General features: G+C 43.9%; 1 protein-coding gene across 1 annotated transcript in view; it reads right to left on the reverse strand.

The window, feature by feature from the left end:
- Positions 1 to 7,696: 7,696 nt before the first annotated feature.
- The window catches only part of AHCY (adenosylhomocysteinase), a 19,898-nt gene continuing 5,933 nt past the window's right edge, over positions 7,697 to 21,661 (reverse strand). Inside the window, exons 2-10 of the mRNA XM_006881458.1 lie at positions 19,710 to 19,900; positions 18,504 to 18,579; positions 16,725 to 16,874; positions 13,913 to 14,025; positions 13,303 to 13,510; positions 13,126 to 13,213; positions 12,905 to 13,022; positions 9,217 to 9,411; positions 7,697 to 7,858 (exon numbers count right to left, since the gene is read on the reverse strand). Of these exons, the coding sequence (XP_006881520.1) occupies positions 7,727 to 7,858; positions 9,217 to 9,411; positions 12,905 to 13,022; positions 13,126 to 13,213; positions 13,303 to 13,510; positions 13,913 to 14,025; positions 16,725 to 16,874; positions 18,504 to 18,579; positions 19,710 to 19,900 (1,271 nt within the window). The 3' untranslated portion in view covers positions 7,697 to 7,726. The remainder of the gene's footprint in view (positions 7,859 to 9,216; positions 9,412 to 12,904; positions 13,023 to 13,125; positions 13,214 to 13,302; positions 13,511 to 13,912; positions 14,026 to 16,724; positions 16,875 to 18,503; positions 18,580 to 19,709; positions 19,901 to 21,661) is intronic.

Here is a 21,661-nt window from a genome sequence, read left to right on the forward strand (position 1 = left end):
CTTGGGAGGGTGGAGGGACAGCGCAGGAGGGGAAGACCTTATATGAGATGGATTGATTCGGTGACTGGGGTAATCAGGATGGGTGTGTCAGAGGCGGTGTGGTTGGCGCAGGATAGAGCAAGGTTTAGGGCTGTTGTGCATAGGGTCGCTATGAGTCGCAAACGACTCGATGGCACATAACAACAACATTAACAACAACCAGGTAATTCTGATGCTCAATCAAGTTTAAGAACCACTGGGTTACATAAAGTGAGCCCCAGTATAGTGGTTAAAGTGCTTGACTGCTAACTAGAAGGTCCATGGTTTGGACCTCCCAGCCTCTCCCACAGGAGAACGATATAACAATCTACTTTGTAAAGGTTACAGCCTTGCATGAGGCAGTTCTAGTACTGTTGAATTAAAACCAGCTCATAGCTGACTTCAGAGGCAGTAAATTGCATGGAAATAGACTGCTTATTTTTCTCCCACAGAGAAGCTGGTAGATTCGAACCACAGACCTTTGTGTTGGCAGTGTAATCCTTTAATGTTCTGGTGGCCTAGTGGTAAGGAACAGCATTGCAAATACAAAGGCATGCAGTTCAAATCTACCAGGAAGCTACTCTTTAGGAGAAAGATGGCAATCTCCTCCTGTGCCATTTCCTGCCTCTGAAAACCTGCTGGAGTGTCAGCTATGGTGCAGTTTTTATGCGAAAGCATAAAAAGAAGCCACCAGAGCTCATGTTCTACTCCTGCTCAGTGGCCAGAAACAACTTTCAGGGAATTTCATTTTGTTTTACAGAACAGGATTTAATGAGAAGTAAAAGGAGAGGCAGAAGAGTAACAGCATCAGAACCCTTCTAACTCCAGAAGGGATAATGTAAATCAACATCAGTCCAAGGCTGAACCCTCTCAACTACTCAGATATACCTCCACTCTTCAACCTTTTTACCAGTTCTGATACCAGTTTTTGCTCCTATTGCATTCTTTACTTCTCTAAGAAATTTGATAGTTCATTGCAATGGACAACATAGATTTCACAGACCATATTATGGAGCAGGGTTGAGAAGCATGTGGACAGGGTCCATTCTTCAGTGCAGGACAGCTCTCTCCGTTCTTCTCTACCCTGCCCCCTGTTCAGAATATTCTCTCCTCGCCGTTACTTCTTGTCTGAAAAACCTCTGTGGGGGATGGCTGCATACACACACACACACACACACACACACACACACAACTTGTTCATTTCAGGGCTTAAACTTCCCACTAGGGCCAAGAACTGGCCAATCCCCTCTTGGTACCACAGATACCTCATTTGTATAGCTGACTGATGGATCCATGCAGGGTACAAACCAACCACAAGGGTGGTGGCAGCCCAGGACCAGACAAAAGGTATTGAACTACAAGTTGTTTACAGCTTACCCAGGTGTCATGGATTGAACTTTAAAAAAAGTGTCAGGGAGCTCTAGTGGCCTAGTGGCAAGAAGCTATGCTGCAATCCTGAAGGCTCATGGTTCGAACCCACCAGATGCTCTCATGGAGAAAGATGGACAATCTCCTCCTGTACTAGTTGGATCCAACTGGATGGTACACAACAAGAAAAAAAAATCTTTTAAAAAAGGTCGTCAACTCAGCTTGGCTTTGATTCACTGTGGGTTGGCAATGTCTGATGTAATCATCCCCATGATGGTTCATCTCCATAATGTGATCATCCTTAGGGCATAATCAGTTATAACAAGAGCACAACATGCTACTCAGGTCTAACCCTAACCCTGATTGATGTAAGGGAAGTATCCCTGGAAAGTGACCTGTATCATCTTTTATATTACAAGAGCAAAGTAAGATAACTTCATTATTCACAAGAAAGAAGATCCAGGAGTAGAGCATGTCCTTTGAACCTGGAGTGCCTGCACTGAGAACATCCTACACCAAGAGAAAGTCTGAGACAAGGACCTTCCCCCAGAACTGAGAGAAAGAGCAAGCACGTTGCATTTGTATTTCTCACTTCCTATTCTGTGAGAGGGAGCTCTTGTAGCCTAGTAGTTGCACTGCCAATCCAAAGACAGGTGGTTCAAGTCTACCAGCTGCCCTATGGAAGAAAAAAATTGGTAATATCCTCTTGTGTAATTTACAGCCTCTAAACACCCACTGGAGGGTCGTTATGGGTCATCTTCAACTAGATGGCACATAACAACAGTCCTTCAAGAGAATAAATCTGTTTGTGTAAGCCATCTACGTGTGATCTGTATTACAACAGCATTACATAATGTATAATTACATAAGACACCAGATGATGTCAATCAACCTAGACAAAAGTAACAAACCCTCCCGGGTAGGAAAACTAGAACAAAGGTAAATCCTAAGGGTTTAGGAGTGAGCTCTAGTAGCTTAGTGGTAAGAAGTTGTGCTATCAACCCCAAATCCCATGGTTCATATCTACCTGCTACTCCACAGGAGAAAAATGAGCAATTTATTCTTATGTGATTTATTGTCTCTGAAAACCAACTGGAGGGTCAGGCTATGTTCTGACTGAACAGGACATAACAACAAAGGGTTGGGGGGAAAATCCCTCAAGTTATTTCTCTAACAAAGGCAAAAACCCACATAAAAGGACTCATTTCACCATCTGAGGGTATTTACAAGCCAGCAGTTAAAAGTCACTAGTTCCCATGGCAAGCATGAGAACAACTGTTAATCAAACTTTAGGCACCATGACTTAAGGTACCAACTGGGAATTCTCATAAAAGTAAGCTCCCTGACCTCTAGTACATCTCATCTGATGTCACATAAAATTTAATTCTTGTCATTTATCTCATATAAATAGTATTTGTGCTTCAAAATAACCATCAGAGTTAGATATTTCTGTCCTTGCCCTGAGTCACATGGTGCATTATCAGCAGACCCAGGTCTTCTTTCAAAGCTCAGTTTACTACCCCACAAAATCCCCCAAGCCTCAACCTCCCTTTTCAAAAAATAATTTCAGCCATCTCGAATCTAGATACTGCAGGACCCACAGTCAGTTCTTTCCTCATGCAATTTTAATGGCTAACACAGTCATCAAGAATGGGGGAACAGGAGAGACATCATCTTTCGTTATGGCTGAAATGTCATGTTGCAACTGGCCAGTGTCACACATGTAACAGATCTGCAGACCTGAGATCAGAAACAAATCTGAGACCAGATGTGAAAGGAAGGGGTGTTAAAAAAAATAAAAATCCATGAACTGGCAGTACATCTCCAAAAAGGAGGAAAAGGTTGGAACCGAAACCAGAATCCCTGTGAAACCAGAAGTGGGAACTGTGGGCGGCTCTCATGGACAAACTATATGGAAAAGTATTTCCTGTGCCTGGAAGGACACACATGTTTAGGGAAGGAAATGTGCTCACACTCAGACAGGAGTTCTTGGAGGGAGCAGTGAGGCTTCTGTACAGAAGACACTTCACCTTCTGACTCTGCTGGAACAGCAGCCTCTCAGTGTCCCAAATACCATCTTGGTAGAGGGTCTGGCTGTGGGCAGCCTTCTCTGATGGCAGCCTTGCTCAGATATACCAGACATATTGATTTCTCTGAACCTGTTTTCTGTAAATTGTATCTCTGAAGGGGTGTCTACAAAGTTGTCAAATGGAACAAAGACAGACATGCCTTTTCAGTGCTTAGTTAGCATAATGTCTTACACATAGTAGTGCCCAAGAAAAGGCAACAGGTACGATAGTGGATCTCCCAACTGTTTTGGCCATTGAAATGTCAGATCAGCTGAGAAGTGGGCAACCTTGTAATGTATTACTATCTAGGAAGTACCAAAGTTTATAAATTAGTTACATTATGTATGCATGGAACCATGTCATGTTCAAGAAAAGGAAAAAAAAATGGTGAGACTTTTCCAAAGGCAGGATACCAAAGGGCATCTAGGTCAGAGTGAGCATGGAGACCTGCTTATCCTTCAGTTTGTTTGGGTTTTATTTTTTTATTATTATTTTTGTGTGAGTGTACCGTCAAATCAGATCTGACTGGTACAGGAGGACATTGTCCCTTCTTCCCCGGCAGAGCATCTGGTGGATTTGAACCATGTGCCTCTGGGATTGTAGTTGCAGCTCCTTGCTACTAGGCCACCAGAGCTCCCCTATCCTTGAGTTTTTACCTCTTATGCCACTCCAGACCATGAGCCAATGAGTTTGACTCAAAGGACTTGTGTGACACCATGTCTTTAGAACTTACTGTGAGCGAACACTCAGTGCCTTCTTTATGCCACTCAGCTGCCTTGGAACTCAAATAATAAGAGACAAGTTTAATATTCAATCCAGCCAAAGGCATACCAAGCATAATAAGGCTATGGACTTAGGGTGGGACAGGTGAGTGTGTGAGTGTCTGCCTCAAACTAAGGTATCTCATGTTCCCTTGTTTGACTCCCAGTGGACCCCGAAGAAGGAATATTAGAGAACCAACACTAGTCCACCACTTCCCAGTGGAACAGCTGTCTGTCTATGCTTTAAGTAGAGCAGTCTTCACATAACACATTCCCCATTTGTCTCATATGAGAGCATGGGCCTGGTCACAGACCAACCTAAGTTCAAGTGTCACCACTTAATTGTGTGACTTTGGGTCAGACTATTTGGCCTCTTTTAACCTGTTTCCTCCTTAGTAACACGCAAGTAATTATGCCTCCAGTCTGAAATTGAGAAAAGCAAACCACAGTAGTGGGGTGTACTGTCAAATGGGGCTATTGCAGGTGCCTGTGTTACCCAAGGATTAAACCAACCCATCTCTTCTTGGCCTTCAAGGTCTCTCCTGTGCCCTAGACTACCTTTCCAGTTCTTATCTGCATACAGTCAAATTAACTCTACCACCCTCACTCACATTTGTCCTTAAACTGTTCCAGCTGCCTCCAATTCTTGCTGTTAAAAACCTCCAGTTCTCCTTAAGTGTGACTAGACTATATAACCTATTTCTAAAAACTAGAGTATGAAAAGGGAAAATATTAACCTTAAAGAAAAGAAACCTGGCAGATATCACCTTAAGCAAGAGATCAAAGTCAACAACAGTAATATCTTCAATGTGATTAAATGAGGTTACTTCACCCTCCATGGTATTCTTCCCCAAAATTTATACCTCCATCCAGTCTGATCATAAGAAATATCAGACAAAACCTCAAGGACATTGAACAAGATACCTTACCAGTACTCTTCAAAAATACCAAGGTCAAAAGAAAACAAGGAAAGATCGAGCAATTGTCACAAATTAAGGAGCTATGACAACTGACTACTGTGTGGGAGCCTGGTCTGCAACCTGGAACATAAAGAGGGTATTAGTGGACAAACCAGCGAAATGTGAGTAAAGTAGTGCTGTGCCAATGCATGTCTCTTCCTTTTGATCAATGTATCAAGGGTATGTAGCATTAGGGTAAACCAGATAAACTGTGTATGAGAATTCCAAGTAATATCTTTACAACTCTTCTGGAAAGCTACTATTATTTCAAAACAATAAATTCTATAAATAATAGCAACAATAATGATGTAAAAAAAGCAAACAAAAAACAACCTTCAGTTCTTTCAAAAATCCGATTGCCTTCCTCATAGGTACAGCTATTTGTTTCCCTGCTTTCTCTTCTGGCTTCAGATTTTAGAAGGCTGGGCTCAGGTCTCCAAACATCCCTCACCAAGTCTACTCAGTGGATACCCTTTCTCTAGTGGGTTCTTACTGATTCAGATCACACTAAGACCTCTAATAAACTGTTCAGGAAAACTATTTTACTTTCTATGCATTTCTATCCTCCTCTATAATGTTAGAACAAATTAAGATCGTTGTGAGAATAAGTTAATCCGTTACAGGGTCTCTAACACCGAGTGGGTGCCCAATAGAGCCTCCCAAAGAATACTGAATCAATTCAAAGAAAAATGGAAAAGGAGTGGTTGTTATGTACCATCTAGTCAGAACCAATTCATAGCTGACCCTGCAGCAGGTTTTCAGACTGTAAATTACATGGGAAAATATTATCCATCTTTCTCCTGAGGAGCAGCTGGTGGACTCAAACTGCATGCCTTTGGGGCTGCATTTTATAATTCCTGACAACTAAGCCACAGAGCTCTCTGAAAATGGGGAGAAGAAAAAAAATATGAACACAATAACACAAAAACTAGGTAGAGGAAATAAATACAAATAGTGTAATAAGTTCACCTATTAAATGACAGATTGGACTCAAAAGAGCCAAGTTATTTATAAAAGATGTACCTAAAGAAGAAATGAATTCTTATCACACCAAACCCACAGGGTTGCATGCAGCCATGAGCATCCACACTGCAGATAACTCTGTACTGGTCTTTTTGATACTCACCAGCACCTATTATTCCTAGGTCTTAGCATACAGATTATTTTATCAAGAAAATAAAAATCCTTACCACTGGGCCAATAGGCAACAACATCACATTAGATTTAGAAAAGATAAAAAGTCAACAGTTTCATTTTATTTGATCTAGAATCAACATCTAGGAAATCAAAACGTGTTTCATTGGGAAAATCTTGCCAAGGACCTCTTTTAGTGTTTAAGAAGAAAGATAGTAGTTTAAAAGCTAAGGTGCCTTTAAATTTTAATACTTGATGGTATTTTCAATTGCTTCCTATGCATTTGAACGTTGGACAATAAATAAGGATGACAGAATAATTAATTGATGCTTTGAATGGTGGTGTTGGAAAAGAATACTGAATATCCCACGGGCTGAGACAGGAACAAATCAATCTGGCTTGAAAGCAGTGCAGAATGCTCTTTAGCGGCAAGGACTGTGAAACTTCATCTCACATACTTTAGACATGCAGTCAGAAGGGGTCAGTCCTTGGAAAAAGACATTATGTTAGGAAAGGTAGAGACAGCTAGTAAAAGAGGGGACAACCCTTAAGGAAATAGAGTGACATACTTGACAGAGATCATGAGGATAGTTGTAAGGATCATGAGGATAGGAAAAGGTTCAGATCTGTTCTCAAGGTTGTTGTAAATCACAGTTAACTTGACAGCCCCCAACAACACACCATATATTGATAGCAATGGATACTTAATATAATGAAGACACAAAATTTATTTTAGGCACCAAAACTTTTATTAACCCACCTTCCTACTCTTCACACATTATAAGCCAAGTTAACCAACATGTTAGGTAGACCTATACTATACTGGACCCTCTCAATGTCTGGCTGTCACTTCCCTTGCTCCCTTTTGGCCATCCCTAAACATGTTGCTTTAACCAATATAAAAGAGGGATTAAAAGTTCCAACCTTCCTGTGCCAAGCTTATGAAAACGCCTAGTACTAAGCTAGGCCTAGGAGCATTAAACTCTAACAGTTCCACCATGCCCCTTTTTTAAAATCTTTTATGGGCTGAGGAACCTGTGAATCAAGCACAAGTAAAGACCCTCAGGCCAGGTGAGAATCGGTGTTGCCACTGCCAGTCTACAGACTGAGAAAGCACTTCCATGTGCTTCCCTGTGGGTGTCTCCTTCACACCTCTACCATCATAAGGACTTTGGGAGAGGTTCCTCAGTGTCCCCTGACATACCTGGAACAGTATGATGGACACAGTGGGGGGAGAGGGGCCCAAAAGGAGTGACCAGCCCCAGGGAGTCAATCAGGAGGGGCAGGGTGGCAATGAAAAACCAAGCTCAAGGTTAGTGCCATTTGTTCTTGGAAAGAACTGGAGCCTGGGCAGGGACATCACTCGGAAGGAGAGGAGCAGGGACATCAGTTGGGAGGTGAGGGACAGGTTTGTCTTTCAGTAACGGTAGTGGTCAGCCTTGAAGGGGCCATCAGCGGGTATGCCCAGGTACTTGGTCTGCTTCTCAGTCAGCTTGGTCAGCTTCACGTTCAGCTTGCCCAGGTGAGCTTCAGCCACTGCCTCGTCCAACTGCGGGAAAGACAGGAAGACCTGAGATTAGTGTCCTGCTTTTGGGATCCCTCCCCAACCTCCAGTCACATAAAGAGGCAGAATCTGTTTTTTTGGGTGACAAGGACATGTATGTTACCCAAATTACCTCTTTCCATCCTCACACTCAGCCTGCCTTGTGGATGTGTTGTTTTTGGCCATCCAGTTCCCCTTCCCGGAATGGAAACTACACTACATCTTCCTCTCCAAGTGGTGCCTCCCCATGTTCCAAACAACTACCAAAATGCTTTTGTGGTATTTATCTACGGACAGGACATATTTACCGTGACTAGTGGAGAAAGGGTCACTATTGGGAATTCTAAAACATGGAGGTTATTGGTCTCAGCTCACCAGTGGTGAATCAAGTGAACACAGGTGAAACAGAGACAGATGGAGTTATGATGACAGTGAATCCATCCTTGGACCCAGTGTCAGAGTCTTGGACTTCTCCAAATAAAGTCAACAGAGGGCAGTGACAGACAGACAGTGTGTGTGACTGAGTACTTGCAGACCCGTGCAAAGGGGTGAAGAATGGGAGGGATAAGTGGCAGATGGGGGAAGTGAGGGGATTCCCAGGCTACCTGGGGTGTTAGGATGAACATGGATTTGAATTAGAGGACCTGACTTCTTTATAAGCACCCAGACCACAGGCAGTAAGTGAGACATGTGCCATGCTTAGTGTTACCTGCAACATCTCATCCTAAGGCAACAGAACGGCAGCCTGTGGAGCTACATTCAGCTCACAGATTTGATCCACCAGGTAATTTTTAAAAACTAAAGAGCTGCCTAGATTTAAAAATTGAGTGTTTCATACTAAGATCTTCACAGCTGGTTTCTCGTGAAAGGTCAGAAGCTCTGATTCAATGAGTTCAGGGGTGATGACAACCTAGGAACAACCACCTCTGTGCTTGACATTTTTAGGTTCCTGACTGGCCCATTCCACTCACCTGTGTGACCCCAAATCTAAGGACATCCTTACAATTCCTCAAGTTCTACTGCCTTCATTTTACAGATGCAGAGAGGAAGACACAGAGTAGTCAAGTGACTTGTCTCGTTACACAGCTTCTAAATGGTTAAGCTGAGATTCAAACCTAATGTGTCTCACTTCAAAGCTCTTCCCACTACCTGCACTCTAGGTGTGCTCTGGGGTGAGGGGAATCATTCCCTACTTCAGGTCTATTTCCTCTTGTCAAATAGAGAGGATTTTCTGCCCTGGAGGAACCTGTGGAGTCCTCTATTCTAACATAGGAGACTGGCAAACACTTTGTAAATTCTGGTGAGTCCTGCACAGGGAGTCCAGGGACAAAGGCCATTAATTTAGGTTGGAGGTAGGCACCCACCTTCTTGGGTAGGAAGTGGACCCCGACGGCATACTTGTCCGGGTGGGTCCACAGTTCAATCTGTGCCAGAACCTGGTTGGTGAAGGAGTTGCTCATCACAAAGCTGGGGTGGCCCATAGCACAGCCCAGGTTGACCAGCCGGCCCTCAGCTAACAGGATGATGCGGCGTCCATTCTTCAGCCGGTACCGGTCTACCTGTAAGTAGACAGAGCGGAGGTAAGGGATGGTGGACATTACTCCCACTGTCCAGCAGCCTCCTCACTCGTAAACTCCAACACAGAGCCCAGTGCATATGACAAACAGCCAATATTTCTTTATTAAACTTTGATAATTTAATGAACTGATACATGTAAAGCACTCATAGTAAGTATTCAGATAAATACTGTTACTGTTATTGTTGCCATGTACCTGTGCTAAATGCTTTATACATAATACTTAGATATTTAATCCTAATAACAATCCTATGATTTAATACTACTATCAGAACTTAAATACTTAGGGAGCTCTGGTGGTGGCCTGGTGGTAAAAAACTGCACTGCAATCCCAAAGACACAAATCCACCAGCTGCTCCATGGGAGAAAGATGGGCAGTCTTCTCCCGTGCAATTAACAGCCTCTGAAAACCTGCTGGAGATACAGCTATAGGTTCCAACTCAATGGTTTTCAACATTGCTATTTAAAAGGAGTTATGGTAACTTAGTCCATTATGCATTATCTACTAAGCAAAAGGTTAGTAAAACCCACCAGCTGCTCCGTGGGAGCATTCTCCTTCCCTAGAGATTTACAGCCTCAAAAACTTGAGTCAGTGTAAACTGGAATCAACTTAGTGGCAGTGGGTTTTGGTTTTGGGTTTGGGTTTATTAGCACTTTAAAAAAGCCCTTGGGAGTTGAGCTGCCCTGCCTCTCTAGAATGGCAAAGGCATCTAGCAATTTAAATCCAACAGCAGCTCTGTCAAAGAAAAATGGTTCATCATCTTCTGCGGGATTTATAACCCAAGAAACCTAATGGGAGTGTCAGTCATGAGTCAGTGGTAATGAGTTGAGTTTGGTATCCACTCACTTATTTGTGAAATACCATTAAAAAGAATGTCCTGGGGGCGGGGGAGAAGCCCTAGTGATACAGTGGTTAAGCACTTAGCTGCTAATTGAAAGATCTGTGGTTTGAACCTACTAGGGTGTCCAGGGGATAAGAGACTGGTGTTTGACTCCTGTAAAGACTTTCAGTAGAGCTGTTATGAGTCAGAATCTAACTGGCATCAATGAATCCTAGTATTTAAAGGGATTCTTGTGTAGTGCAAACAATTAAGTGCTTAACTACAAAGATTGGTGACTTAAAGGCACCCAGTAAGGTAAGTCTGGTCATCTACTTCTGAAAGTTCATCGCCTTGAAAACTCCACAGAAGTCAGAATTGACTCAATGGCAACTAACAGCAATACTTAAAGTCATCAGGTTTAGGTTAAGTCAGTTGTCCTTATACTCACTAAAAGGAGGCTGAACTTTGGGCCTGGACAGCTTGAGAACAGATAAAGAGTTCTCAACCACCAGGCTTGGTAAAAGCTGAATGTCCCAGCCATCAACCTTGGCTGTATATTGAAACTACCTTGGAAATGGAGAAAAGGAAGGAAGGAAGACACACACTCAGATACACACACACACACACACACACACGTGCTTTTCTCCCTTGAGATCTTCACTTGTTTTTCTCCATCCTGCATCCTGACTCCCCTACAATCCCCGAAAAGCCCATGTTTCCAGGCTACTTGAAGAAGCCAATTACAGGTCCAAGGAAAGGTCTTTGATGTCTATGAACTATTCATTCATTCCACAAATTTTCAGTAATAAATTTGAGCTGAGTCCATTACAGGGATACATCAACCTGGACTCTGTTTTGATGGTATAACTGGGGAAATCAAAACCAGTGATCCCAACTGTATGTGATGAATACTGCACTACAGGTCTACACAAAGGAATGTGAGCATCCCTCTCTCCCTAAGAAGCTGGCCAAGAAGTGAGTCCAAGTTGGAGCTGGAGGATGAGTGAGAGTCCAGTGGACAAAGAAATGAACATTTATTTCATACATATATATATGTATGTGTGTATCTATATATGTATGTGTGTGTGTGTGTGTGTGTGTGTGTGTGTATAAAAGGCACTTAGCAGAAGCAGGGACTAAGGTAATGTGTTCAGGAAGAGGCCCAAGTATTTCAGAAGGCAATAGGAGAGGAAATTGGTTAGAAGAAGGCTGGCAGAGCTGTCAAACATCTAAGGGTAAGAACAGTCCAACTTTGAAGAACAGCTTGAGGAAGGAGGTGCCCACTACCCCAAAGAAGCTTTGTGTGGCCGATGCAGAGAAAGGCCTGGCCAGCTTCCAGGTCTGTGGCTACCAGGCCTTCCTAGGCCAAAGATGGGGGTGCCCCATATCTGGTCTGAAACTAACACTCAACCTAACAGGCCCCACCTGAGGGGGAAACCCACAGTGAGGAGAGGTGAGGTAGGGCAGGCTGCTGCATGAGCAAGTGAGGTATGTGTGCATGTGTGCTGCAGCTCTGATCAGTGGTATCAGCCAGATTCTCTACAATGTCTCAAGGCCAGGCATGGGCATAAGAGCACCCCATTTCCTACAGTGCTTTTCCTAATTTTAAAAAGTTTAATTTTTAGTATGTAAAATTAGAAAATAAAAAAGGGGTTTTTTTAAAAAACAAACAAACAAACCACCTTCTTAAAAGACCAGTGAGGTTACATCCAGTTTTCCACATTACAAATAGAATTGTGAGGAACATCCTTGTGCATATATTCCATTAACAACTATGGATCAATTATTAGGAGGAAGACTGCCCAAATAATTTGCTTAATTCTACAAAACATAAACCAAACTCCTAGCTGTCAAGTGGAACTCTGACTTACAGGGCAGTGGCAGGACTCACAGGCAGTCCTGACAGGACAGGACAGAAGCACCCTATAGGGTCTCCAAGGCTAGAAGTCTTTATAGAAATAGATAGCTACATTTTTTGCCCTCAGGACTGCAAACACCAGGTTTAGCAGGTAAACACTTAACCACTATGCACCAGGACTCTTTGCTCCTGATATCTAAAGTCAAATGCCTTTCAGAAACATCCTTTTATAATCAAAGAAAAATAACTTGATAATAGAACTCAAATAAAATGTACACATTCTAAGAGTTCACTTCTCAAGACCTCACTGCAGAATTAGTCTTCCTAAGCTTGCCTTCCCAGCTCCATCAACAGTCCCAATTTCCACCCAGCTGTCAAGCCAGAAGTCTAGTGTCTCCCTGGTTCTTCCATCATTCTGATCTCAGTCAACCCTTCTATCCATTTCTTTCTCCTTTCTCCATTTCTCCTCACTCTTAAGGGGAGGCTGCCATGACCCCTCACTAGGATTATTCGTAGTAGTCTCCTTTAGAGCCTCCTTATCTCCTCCTTCTCTACTTTTTCCATTCTCTACATAGTAGCAAGTGAGACCTTTCCAAAAAAGCAATCTCACCACATGCCTCACCTGTCTAAAAGCTTCTAGGACTCCCAACAGCATTCACGGCTGGCTCAGAAACCAGGCCTCCTGTCTCCCCACGCTACTAACCAAGCGGCACCAGCCTCTTTATCTCCCCTCCATGGTAGCCAAGCAACCATGAGCTCTGTCCCTCCATTCAGCCGGAAGTGCTGGAGCTGCTCACCTGGGGCTTTATGTTCACCTTCTCCAGAGCATTCTGATTGAGCCACTTGACATCAATCTCCACATCAAAGTGTCCAATGTTACACACGATGGCATCATCCTGCATCTGCTCAAAGTGCCTGTGGGGGAGCCGAGTCCACGGGAGACAGTTAGAAACAAAGAGCCCGTCCAGGCCTGTCTCCCTCCCTTCCACCTGCTCCAGGACCCTCGCCTGGCACCTACCGGCCAAGGATAATATCGACACAGCCTGTGGTGGTGACAAAGATGTTGCCTTCCTTACAGGCCTCATCCATGGTGGTTACTTCATAGCCTGTGCAGAGAGAGGCCGTGGGTTATCAGAGGTGGCATTACTTCTCCTCAGGCCCCAGTGGCTGGCAGCCAACTCTCACCCTATCGTACCCTCCATGGCGGCCTGCAGTGCATTGATGGGGTCAATCTCAGTGATGATGACTCGTGCCCCGAAACCTCTCAGGGCCTGAGCACAGCCTTTGCCCACATCGCCATAGCCTGCCACCACAGCCACCTTGCCCGCAATCATCACGTCTGTGGCCCTCTTGATGCCGTCTATGAGGGACTCCCGGCAGCCATAGAGGTTGTCAAACTTGCTCTGTAAGAAGAGGACAGAAGGGGGTGATAGGACAGGCAAGGCCCCAGAGCCAGGCCCTCAAAGCTTTGAGCCATTAGTCTTCACAGGATCCAGGTGCCTTGGACCTGCTCTCAGCATCTCAGTATGATGGGCCCTGAGCTGACCATCTTCTGCGACTCTATCTCTGGAACGAGTCCCCCACACCTCCCTTACCACCCTGAACCACTGTAAGACTATCTCTAGCTTTTATCTCCTCAGCAATTCAGCTTTGAGGCTTTAATTATCTTCATTAATGACTCATCACTTTAGCCTTAACTAACAACCTTCGCTGAGTTTTGCGTCCCCAGACTGCAGCCTTCCCAGAGCCCTTCTTCAAGGCTTACTCTCAGCTGTGTCAGAAGTGTCACTGCCCCATGGGCTCACCTTGGTGACAGAGTCGTTGACATTGATAGCAGGCACCTTCAAAATCCCTTTGGCCATCATCTTATACAGGTTGTGGACTCCAGTCGTGGTCTCTTCAGAGATACCTCGGATACCTGAAGGGGCAGGGGAGGAGCCTCAGATTCAGCCCTCATTCTCATTCAAACCAAAAAGGAGCTACAGAGGAATAGGGAGGGCTCCTGAGAGCTTTAGAAAGACTGTACCCAAATGCACCAAATTCCCCTTTTGGGAATTTAAAGTCATTCATTTCTGAGTCCACGTCTCTGTGACTGGCACCACAGTCTACTCATTAATTCAGACCTACACAAAGGAGTCACTCCTGCTACCTTCACTAGCTAACCAGTCATCAAAACAAACCTAACAGTCAATTCCCAATTCCTCCATCTCTGTCCACCACTGCCCTTCTCCCTGTCACTATTTCTCTCTCCATGTCTCCATGCAGCAATCCATCCTCCACACAGCAATTAGAAGCTGGACAACAAAACCTAAGCATTGTTAAGTATACAATTTGATGACATTAATTATCTTCAACCTCGTGTGCTTCCATCACCACTATTTTCAGTGCTTTTCATCTCCCTAAATAAAACTCTTCACTTACCAATGATCTCATTAGATATTTTTCATTTATGACAATTTTAAGAAATCAACTTAAATGACCTTAAAAACTGCTAAGAATTCTTGTGTTTCAGTGAGAGTGTGCCTCCCTCCTGAACCCCAAGCCTTTGATGCCTCACATCTCATCCCTCCCTGAAGTCTTAATGAGGTTGGGGGAAAAAAGCTAGTGGTAGAGCTATGGCTTTGGGTAGAAAGTGAACCAGTAACCACTAATGAACTTTTTGTATATTTGCCCATCTTAGATAGTTCATTCATTTAAATGGGATTAAATACTATTTGTCCTTTTATTGTCTGTCTTATTTCATTCACCAGATTTGTAAGATTCATAGATTCATCCATGTTGTGTCAGAGCTTCATTTCTCTCCCCCCAACTTTATTTTTATTTTATATTGGTTTTCATACAAAATTCCCATTTTGTATCATTCATGTACATTGTGTTTCACACATTGCTGCATCTACCTTGTTTCAAATATCACTCATGTACAGTTTTATAAAATTAATCCTCATTAATCTATACCTACTATTACCCTATTTTCTTTTTAATTTAGCAAAACAAGTTTAAAAAGTTTATTACAAAATGCAACAGAGGAATGGCTGCTGAAAGGTCATATTAACACGTTGCCACACAATTTTAATTGACAACCATACTTAGAAACACGTTTTTTTTTCCGATGTACTACCATCATTTGCAGCAACGTGTTAAAGAGAAAAGGAAAGACGAAATGGGGGAACACCCCTGGAAAGTCAGGGGTGGTCCCAAGCCTTTTAGCATGCTGCCAGCAGACTAAGAGTTCATTTCTCTTTAGGAGTAAATGAAATTCCACTGTATGTATATATCACATGTTTATCCATTCATCTGTTGATGACCTTTTGGCTACTGTGAATAAAGGTCTCATACACACTAGTATATGCATATCTGTTTGAATATCTGTTTTCCAGACTTTGTTGTTGCTACTGATGACCAGGTTAGAACTAACTCGTAGCTGACCCTCCAGTGGATTTTCAGAGACAGTAAACTGCACTGGAGGAGCCTGTTCATCTTTCCCACAGAGAAGCTGGTGGATTTGAACCGCAAGCCACGTGTCAGCAGCACAACTCCGTATTACTAAACTATGTAGGAGAATTGCTGGGTCATGTGGTAATTCTGTTTAACTTTTTTTTTCCTTGTTGTATACCATCAAATCAGATCCAGTCCAGCTGGCACAGATTTCCCCTCCTTCTCCAGCAGAGCATCTGATGGATTCGAACCGCACACCTTCAGGATTGCAGCACAGCTTCTTGCCACTAGGCCACCAGAGCTCTCTTGTGTTTAACTTATGAGGTACCGTAATGGGTGCACTATTTTATATTCCCACCAGCAATGGATGAGGTGTCCCAATTTCTTTATATGCTGGGTTTTCTCATAACAGCAGTACTTGTGAGGGTAAATGGTATATAATTGTGATTTTGATTTCCCTAATGCCTAATGCGTTATCTTTTTCTGACAAAATGTCTAGCCAAGTCCTTTACTCATTTTTAAAATTAAGCTATCTACTTGTTAACTAGCAGTCAATTTACCCCTTCTTTGATCAAATATTTTTTGTTATTATGTGTAAATATTTTAAACAGTTGGCCATTTCAACCATTCTTACATGCACAATCCAGTGAAATATTAATTATATTAAAATGTGCAACCATCACTACCACCAGCCATTTTTAACATGTTTCTTTTCAGAGAATATCTCTTTCCAACCCTCCAAGTACTTCCTCTTGTTCTCAATATCAAGCCAAACTGCCTTTCACTGAAACTCAGACACTTCCTATAACACTCCCTGCTCCCTTCACTTATTGCAGCCATGCTAGCTTCCTTTCTGTTTCCTGAATAATCAATTCTTTCCTACTCACTGCTCCCCTTCCTGCCCACACTTTCTACAAAGCTGGCTTCTTTCCAGCTCATCTGGGCCCAGCCTTGTCCCAGCCCTTGGGCTGTAATCTCAGCCCGGCCTCCTCCAGCTGCTCTCATCTCACATCATCAGAAGCCAGGAGGCCAGGCCCTGGCACGTTTGCAGGCGCCCGCCATCCCCCCAAGTACTCTGACGCTTTAGGCACTGGGAGTTCTGCCAGGCCTGCTGCCTGCATGTAGGTGAGCAGTCCCCATTCCAGCTGCCAACCCTCAGCCCACCCACCCAACCCTACTCACCCGACAAGAGCTGTGGGTACTTAGTGTGAATAAGGTTGGTGAGGTCACCACCATCGTCCAGAATCATGTTGAGTGGTCCGTCCTTGAAGTATAGAGTCTGCTCAATACACCACAGGTATTCCTCATCTGTTTCACCTTTCCAGGCATATACTGAAGGGTTGAAAGGCATGTCAGACCTGGCCTTCCCCACCAGTCCCTGCTCCAGGCAGCCACCTGGCAGAATCAGTGCTATCTCCTTGCAACACATCCAGTCCCTCTAAGGACTGGGTCATATTAAGAACAGAGTTTGGAACCAGAGAGAGCCAATTTCAAATCCTGGCTAAGCCACTTAACACCTGTGTGACTCTCGGCAAATCACTTCACCTCTCTGGGCCTCAGCTTCTCGGTTGAGATGGTATCCCACATATTATTGTTGTTGTTATGTATAGTTAAGTCAGAATTGACCCACAGCTGACCCTCCAGTGGGTTTTCAGGGGCAGTGAATTGCACGGGAGAAGACTGCCCCTCCTTCTCCAACAGAGCAACTAGTGGATTCAAACTGTGTGTGCCTTCAGGATGGCAGCGCTGTTTCTTACCACTGGGCCACCAGAGCTCCCTTCCCACATATTAGTATATGGAAATAATGATGGGCTGCCTTGACCCCAGGGCCTGGAGCATCAACCCACAGTGGCCAAGGCTCCCATCGACAATGCCTGCTGCTGGTAATGGGGAGCTTGGGAGGAGCATTACTCAGTATCCCATGAGGCAGAACCCAGAGCTCATTCTGCTCTGAAAGGGCCCAGCAGCCTGTCTGGTAGGTGGTCCCATGAAAAGTCTTGCCAAAATATTACTAATAGCAGCTACTATGCAGAGCACTGTGTGCCAGCCATTACTAAAACTGCTTCATGCCCTACCTTATTTGCCCTCGTTGAAACCCTAGGAGTAGGCATTACCATCATCAGTTACAGACACCCAAAAAGAAGCTCAAATATGCCCAGATTATTCGGCATGGCATTGGAGGGTGGGTCTGAGACCATAGTGCTTCTGACCTCCAGACCAGGCTCCTCCCATCACATGGTGTGGCGACACAGGTGTGAGGTTCCCAGGAGCCACCTGTGGCAAGTGGGGCTGGTGGTCCTACCTCCCGACTAGGGCCGACAATGGTCTTAAAAACAAAAAAGCCCAGGAGACAGCTGTGGAGCCAAGGCAAAGCTGAAGAGTGGGAGAGATGTGTGTCTAGCCCTGATTGGCCACTCAAGTAGTCCTTCCTCCCTCCCTCCTTCTGACCTCCACCTTTTCCTGGTTAAGAAGAATCTTGGAAATCTTATCTAATTACCATCAAACTACTCCATTCCCAAAGCCCAGGTAGACATATGCCCATTTCTCCAGGACCTTGTGAGAAAGTCCTTCCATGTTACTCCTGGTCTTGTTCCAACCTTCTAGACCACCAGACCCCAGGCAATGACCATTCAGGCTTTTTTTTTTTCTATCCTTACACTCCCCAGATTCTCCTAAAAGCAGATCCACATCTTTCCTTTAAGAGATGCCCCCCTCTATATCACTGATTCCCAAGCATATAATTCAACCCTTCCTTCTGGTCACTTGTGGTTGGCCAACATTTACCTTTCATAGGATTTCAGACAAAAGTGAAACAAAATGGCTCGTTCTTGTGGATTCTGTGAACATGACTCCTCTCCCCTGCCACAGTGAAGCGTGTCTCTACAGGAGTCAGTAAAGCTGACAGGGAGAAGCAGATTCCCTTCACAAATCCCCACATCCCTGGTATTGAACAAGACTTACCTGGAATGCCAGCCTTGGCAATGGCAGCTGCTGCATGGTCCTGGGTAGAAAAGATGTTGCAGCTGGACCACTGGACCTGGAAGAGGCAGCAAGACAGAGCTGCTGATTATTGGTAGCTCAGAAAGACTAGGGTCCTAGGCAGGGAGGAGAAAGCCAAGGATCTGAGGGTTAGAGACTTGGGATCGAGGTCCCGCTGGCTCTTTGACCAATGGCTGGTGACCCTGGGTGAGTGGATGGGAGGCAGCGCAAGAGAGATCTGAGGTGTGGCTTAAAACATGAGGAGTACTTTTTAAGTTAAAATTGGGAAAAAGCTAAAGCAAGGAGATAGGTGAAGAAGCTCTGCAGGAGTCCAGGTGAAAGATGTGACAAGAACATGGGAGGTGAGGAGAAGCTGTCAAATTCTGCTTGTATTTTGAAGGTTGAACTGATAGGATTTGCTGAGTGATAAAGTATGAGAGAAAACAGAGTCAGGGATGACTTCCAGGTTCTTGCACAGACAGAACCTACAAGACTAGAGTCTCCATTTACTGAAATGGTGAAAACTAGGGGTGGAGGGACAGCAGGAAATCCTCGGGAGTTTGCTTGCATTTGTTGAGTTTGAAATGTCTCAGAACAGCTAGACATACATGTCTAGAGTTTTTCTGGGGAAAAGAAATCTAAACTAATACATACTAATACATATGTATGGGAGTCATCATCAGATAGCATTTAAACCATAAAACCAGAGTGATTATTAAAGAATAATAAGCAGTCTAAGGACGGAGACTTGAGGTATGATTGGCATCCTGTTTCCCTCTGGGGGAACCACACCTTGCTCCTCAACTTCCTGTGAGTGTGAGATTGGTACACATGACCCAGGCTGAATCAGAGCTTCCATCCTTTTTATGACTGATTGCTCTAAGACAGGTACATAACTCAACAAGAGCCAATGAAAATCAGTTCTTGGTTGGCTAAGGGGGCACTAGAATCCTTCCTGCTGGGACTGAGCTGAAAGTGAATTGGAGACAGTCAAAGTCACTTTGCAATATCAGGGAGAAAACGTGTCTACGTAGGACCAGCAACCACAAAAAGCAGTTAATACGAGGAGAGATGGGAGAGAAAACCCAAGTGCTAAGTCACTACACTTGGACAATCCCCAACTCACATAGTCTTCTACCCTGGCTTGAGTCCAAAATGGGCAAGAAGTCTCACAGCTATGGGGCTTACCTCAGCACCCAGGGCGACCAGAGTCTCAATGAGGACTGCTGTCTCCACGGTCATGTGCAGGCATCCAGCGATGCGGGCGCCCTTCAGTGGCTTGGAGGCTGAGTACATCTCCCGCATGCGCATCAGGCCTGGCATCTCATTCTCCGCAATGTCCAGGGCTTTGCGTCCCCAAGAGGCTAGGCTGATGTCAGCTACAGGGGCAAGATGAACAAGGGTTCCATGAGTCACCTCATCTCATTAACCAGGCAGCACGGCAAGAGGGTCCTGAGCCACTTGTGGACTGAAAATGAAAGGGCTTAGTAATCTGGTCTTTGCATTATCTTAATCAATCAGCAGTTATTTATAAAGCCAGGACCCTATGGTTTTAAGAATAAAGAAAAAAGGAAAGGCATATGTCCTGCCTAATTGAAGTACATAGCCTTACAGGAGACTACAATTACATAATCACACAGGGATATGAACATCACATCCCAGGCATGTCCCTTTGACAAACAGCTATCAGACTGTATCTCCCACTACCCTTTTTATAAAAAAATTATTTTAAAAAAAAATTTTACAGGGGATCTCTGGTGGCCTAGTGGCAAGGAGCTGCAACTACAATCCCAGAGGCGCATGGTTCGAATCCACCAGATGCTCTGCCGGGGAAGGAGGGACAATGTCCTCCTGTACCAGTCAGATCTGATATGAGGGTACACTCACACACACACACACACACACACACACAAATTTTACTTGTTTTCATTATCTCACTGTTTTTGGTTGATATAGACCTCTTTTTTCCCCCAATCTTTTTTAATTCATTGTTACATATTTCCTCCCTCCCCTAGCCCACCCTTCCTTGTTTCAGATTGCTGTCATTACAAAATGCCTATCATATATTCCTTTCAGACAGTTCTCCCTGAAAGGAATATATGTTAGGTATTTTGTACCCCACATTTGTTCTAATGCAGTGTTTATTATCTAGCCATTCTTTTCCTATTCTTGCCTGAATCCCCCACCATATCTGTCCTATGTTATAACAGTGGTGTTAAGCACTATTTGTCCTTTTATGACTGAGATATTTCACTCAGCATAATATCTTCTACGCTCTTCTATGTTGTGTAAGGTTTTAGGAGTTCACTGTTTTGCAGTGCTGCATAATATTCCATTGTGTGAGTATACCATCGCTTTTCTATCTATTCATTTGTTGATGAGTACTTGGGTTGCTTCCATCTCTTTGCTACTGTGAATAACGCAGCAATAAACAAAGGTGTACATACATCTGTTTTTGAGTCATGGCTCTCGATTCTTTAGGGTATATTCCCAGTTGTGGAACTGCTAGGGTCAAATGGTATTTCCATTTTCAGCTTTCTGAGAAAGCACCAGGCTGCCTTCCATAGTGGCTGTTCCAAATTAACACTCCTACCAGCAGTGAATAAGAGTTCTAATCTTTCCACAACCTCATCAGCATTTGTTGTTTGCCACCCTGTTGAACTTTGTTATCGTTGCTGGGGTGAGATGATATAATTATTTTGATTTGCATCTCTGAGAGCTAGGGATTTTGAACATTTCTTCATCTATTTGCCATCTGAACATCTTCTTTGGTGCAGTGTCTATTCATATCCTGTGCCCATCTTGTGACTGGGTTGTTTACCTTTTTCTTGTTGAGATGTTGGGAGTATTATATAAATTTTAAAGATAAGTTCCTTATCAGACATGTCATCATGAAATTTTTTCCCCTAGTCTGTGGGATTCCTTTTTACTCTGTTGGAGAAGCTTTCTGATGTGCATAGGGATTTGATTCTTAGCAGGTCCCTTCATCTGTTTTATTCCCTCCTGGTTGTAGGTCAAGTCACTCTTATTCATTAAAGATTTTTACTGAGTGAAATATCCCAGTCACAAAAGGACAAATATTACATGATGCCACTGTTGTAGAATGGGACTGTCCTTGGGGTTGGGGAGAGACTGAGTAA

This window comes from Elephantulus edwardii, unplaced genomic scaffold (genome assembly GCF_000299155.1).
Source record: "Elephantulus edwardii isolate Elephantulus edwardi_28Jun2011 unplaced genomic scaffold, EleEdw1.0 scaffold00015, whole genome shotgun sequence".
Lineage (NCBI taxonomy): Eukaryota > Metazoa > Chordata > Mammalia > Macroscelidea > Macroscelididae > Elephantulus > Elephantulus edwardii.